Source organism: Austrofundulus limnaeus, unplaced genomic scaffold, assembly GCF_001266775.1.
Source record: "Austrofundulus limnaeus strain Quisiro unplaced genomic scaffold, Austrofundulus_limnaeus-1.0 Scaffold338, whole genome shotgun sequence".
In the NCBI taxonomy this organism is placed as follows: domain Eukaryota; kingdom Metazoa; phylum Chordata; class Actinopteri; order Cyprinodontiformes; family Rivulidae; genus Austrofundulus; species Austrofundulus limnaeus.
Window position 1 is genome coordinate 504,999 of NW_013952740.1, and position 4,037 is coordinate 509,035.

General features: G+C 35.3%; 1 protein-coding gene across 2 annotated transcripts in view; it reads left to right on the forward strand.

The window, feature by feature from the left end:
- Nucleotides 1-1,252: 1,252 nt before the first annotated feature.
- Nucleotides 1,253-4,037, forward strand: part of LOC106527701 (tripartite motif-containing protein 47) — an 11,317-nt gene continuing 8,532 nt past the window's right edge. Inside the window, exon 1 of one of the 2 annotated variants that reach the window (XM_014022684.1) lies at nucleotides 1,253-1,425. In XM_014022684.1, the coding sequence (XP_013878138.1) occupies nucleotides 1,399-1,425 (27 nt within the window). In that variant the 5' untranslated portion in view covers nucleotides 1,253-1,398. Of the gene's footprint in view, nucleotides 1,426-1,803; nucleotides 2,316-4,037 lie in introns of those variants that run through there. The other variant, XM_014022683.1, reaches the window with a different exon arrangement.

A 4,037-nucleotide genomic window follows, 5' to 3' on the forward strand; every position in this document is an offset into this window, starting at 1 on the left:
TTCACATTCGAAATTATTGTGTGATTCATCAGAAGCGTGTGGGTGTGTTTGTTTACGAAATGCCGAAAAGTGCATCTTCAACTATTCTGCGTCAGAAGCTGTACGTTGTTTGTCCAAGCAACMTGGATAGTTTTGAGGAACAGTTGTCCAAGGCGATCAGAAAGTACGTCCATAAGTAAGCAAATTATTTCATGTTAACATTTATTTCATTTTAAAATATTAACAAAATATTGTTATGTGGAATCTACGTAGGGGTTAGTGTCAAAATATTGTCAGAAAATAAGTATTTTTTTGTAACTACTTAATTCTGCTTCATGTAATTTGCATTGATACCATCTTTGCTCATGTTAAATAAACATTCTGTTCTAGTCTTGTGCATTTCTTTGTTCTTTCTCGGGTTTCTTATAAAACTCTAAATCAGCAATGCTAAGATTAATACTGAGAAAGTATTTTAAAGGTAGATACTTTGTTTTACTTGAGATGACGACATGTAACTCTTAATACATTGTAACATTTTAACATAAACGCTTAATTGATTGTGTCTTATGATCCTTCATGGTATGACTACTTCATTGTCATAAAACTACAATATTCAAAACTGAACAAGATTCATGTGAATGCTATTTTATGAAGTTTTTCATCACTGATGTTTTTGCATCACACAACTAATTACATAGGATGCTATGTTTATTTTTAATTGTAAAAGTTCCACATTCAGCTGTTTTTTATTTTATAGAATTATTTGTGCAACATGAATAAAATTTGGATCTAAAGATTTAAATAATATTTTCAAAAACRCTAAACATTAATGATGAAGATTGGAGTTATTTTAAGACATCAATATATTTAGTTTTAAACTATCATTAGCTTATCAATAATGTCTCATTAAACCCACTTCTACAAGAGACGCCATAGCAACTCTAAACCTCAGCATTTTTTAAGTTACTTCAAAATAGTTTTAAGTGTAATTGATGATTCCTTGTTCTATATTATGGAGAGATTTGTGTTTCTATGGAAACATGGATGGGAATATATAAGGATGAAAAAAAGACCAGTGATTGGGCCACCTKAATACACAAACATACCTGGGCCCAGGGGTCTACAGCGTTTGTGTGGGGGTCTGTCATTTTAGAGGTCACATGAYGGGCTGAAAWAAATAGTTTTGTAAYTTGTCAGGTTTTCTGTCAGTCATTATCACAGATAAATGTTTGCGACTGCTRATTGATCCAAACTAATAGTGACCCACGTGACCTCAAGCTGACGTTTAGTTTGGGGGCGTATCCCTTGTTGATCCTTGACTGACAGCTGCCAGGGGGAAAGTTGGAGTGGTGCTCATGAACGCTGGTGCATACACCAAGTTAAGCTGGCCCTGGTTAACGCCCATCAAGTGGGAGCTGGATGCATGAAACAAGTCATACAGCTCAGGTGAAGTCCAATTTCATTTTGTTCTCCGGAACACACCCTGWAYTCTTTATTTCTCTTCTTCCGTGTCRCCTTAATGTATTTCTAAGCAGCCGAATGGTCAAAAAAGTTACTCTCATTTTTATATTTTTAATTCTTTTTGTAAGATGGCGAAACGAGTCTAAAATAATGTTTGAAACGCGGCCCATTAAAGACGTGCTTAATCCCGCGCGTTATCAGCGGGCTCTTTTGACTTTACTTCCGTACTTCTGATTAAATTACGATTTTCTCAGCACAGCGTAGTCTGACAAAGCTGTAATTTATATATATTGAAGAGAACAACGTTGCTAATATTTCGGCTTTATTATTAAAGCGCTATGGTGCTTCAGACCGCAGGCAGATCCTTCCTCTGTCGCCAACAGATCCGAGCTGGGGCGGCTCTGCGGACCGGTGTTGTGTCAAACTGTGTTCCCCGGTTAAGAGGGGAACACGATGATAGCGCTAATGGAGGGGCAAGTTCCCACAGGACCCAAAAACAAACAAAAAAGAGAACGTATTTAACGTCACTTATAATGGTGTTGACATCCAATGATATTTTCTAGGGTAACAATGCGGAAGTAAAAACGGTCTAAATCCGCCACTGTCCTCGTTATACTGACTCCATAGGTTTATTGAAATACATTTTATATGACATCCCATGTTGTCCTTTTATGGCTCCTGTGGATAACATTTAATCTGTTTATATGTCCCCTGGGTGGAGAGTTATGTTTATGAGCTCCCAGGAAATTACTGGAAGTCCCTCCCCGTTGGTTTTCCCACAGAGGCGTGCGTCTGTCAGCATTTATTTACAACTAAAAACTTATTGCCTCACACTGTTAGTAGAGACCTCGGTAAGACAAGCAAGCAGTAGAAAGGTATGTCAGTTTTATATTTCAACTTAAAAAATATTGTATTTAAAATAATTCTCTCAAACTGAATGCCTGTCTTATTCTACATAATACTGACATGTCTGTTTCATTTTCACTTATCACTGTATCAACAACCAGAAATGTATTCCAAACTTTATTTCTGTCTAAATATTAAATTAATATGACTAATAAAATAAATAGTTATTTTTTGTTATAGTTTTTGATGTAATTGTGATCTATAAGAATAATCAATTCATTCAGATTTTCTGGATGAGGTAACATGATTTGTCACCTACGTCCTGATTGCATATAACCTGATCAGAAGAAAAAGCTGTAACTGATTAACTTCAGGTCTTTTAGTAGCAGGATGACCCGTGTTTTCATGAAAAGTAGCTGCTGTGAATACGTTTAGTTTTCTTGTCTTAAGAAAATGTTCTGTAACAAACTGTAGTCAAAGCTAATCATACGAACAGTTTGATTAATCATTCCCAATCAGACCATCTAATTAACTCATTTTGTTTTTATTTACAATATTGACCAGTTTAACTTGTAAACGTTTTTTTTTTTTAGTTGTTTATTGTAGGATCTCCCAGCTTGAGGTGGTTCCGAYTGTGTGAAAGTAAAATGTTAACATAGAGGTGGTGTTGGGCATGATTGCTGCTTTCCTGAGCAGGAACAAGGAGGTACAGAACATGAATCGGTTCTTATTTCACAGGTTGATTTCAAAAAGGCATTCTTACCCAAAAAAGTTTAATTTAATCACGTAAAACATTTAGATACAGTTAGGTACAACTTTATTGAGCCCTTGGGAAGATTCCTTCAGGTAAATTAAACTATTTCTTAATAAGGTGCCATGAAAATGCTATTGAAGCTCAGTAATCACAAACTTATTTTAACGTTTCATATCTGCAATCATGAAATTCATATTAATCATCGGCAGAAATTAATAAAACTACAAGTCGGTCTGTTAACACCCAACAGACAAACACCTTAAAGTCAATTAAAGCCAGTGTTCCTTAAAGAAATGCCACAAGCATTTCAGGCTGGAGTTTTATACAGAAATAATCAGATGCCAATTTGGTCCATTCTCATAAAGGACCTYGTGTGATATCATGTAATATTGTTTAACTTGGTGAGATGTTTAGCTCTAAAAATGTKTAAAATTGACTAAATTGGTTTTGGCTGACCACAGTTATTTATGTAGCCTTCATAAATTAGGCCAATTCCAAAAGTTAATACATTGTAAATGCACATCTATTGATTACTTTGTGAAAGTTTCATTGAAGATCCATCTATTGGTTCATTAGATATTTTACTAACAAACAGGTAGAGGTKACACCAGCAATTATTGTCATTATATTAAATGAAAATGTTGCTCAATATGTGTTCATAGCCAGCTGTTTAAATACTTCCAAACAGAACTTTAACTCGTTATCTGTAAAACTGATTGAGTTGCAGTCATTTTTTTGTGTTTTGTAAGATTATCTGGATGTGACAATCCTACATGCTGACATCAGCAACGTTATCTCTTTGACGGTAGATGAAAAACCGGATCATTCTATAACACCAGAGATACTGATCTTCTCACGTCCTCAATACACACAACTTTTTGGTTTTTTTCCTCACAGCAAAATGACCTCAGATCAGYAATGACAACCTGAAATAGATCTTGTTTTCCGACACAAAAAAAGTTGTCCCGGATAACCATTTACCCCCCCCCCCCCCCCC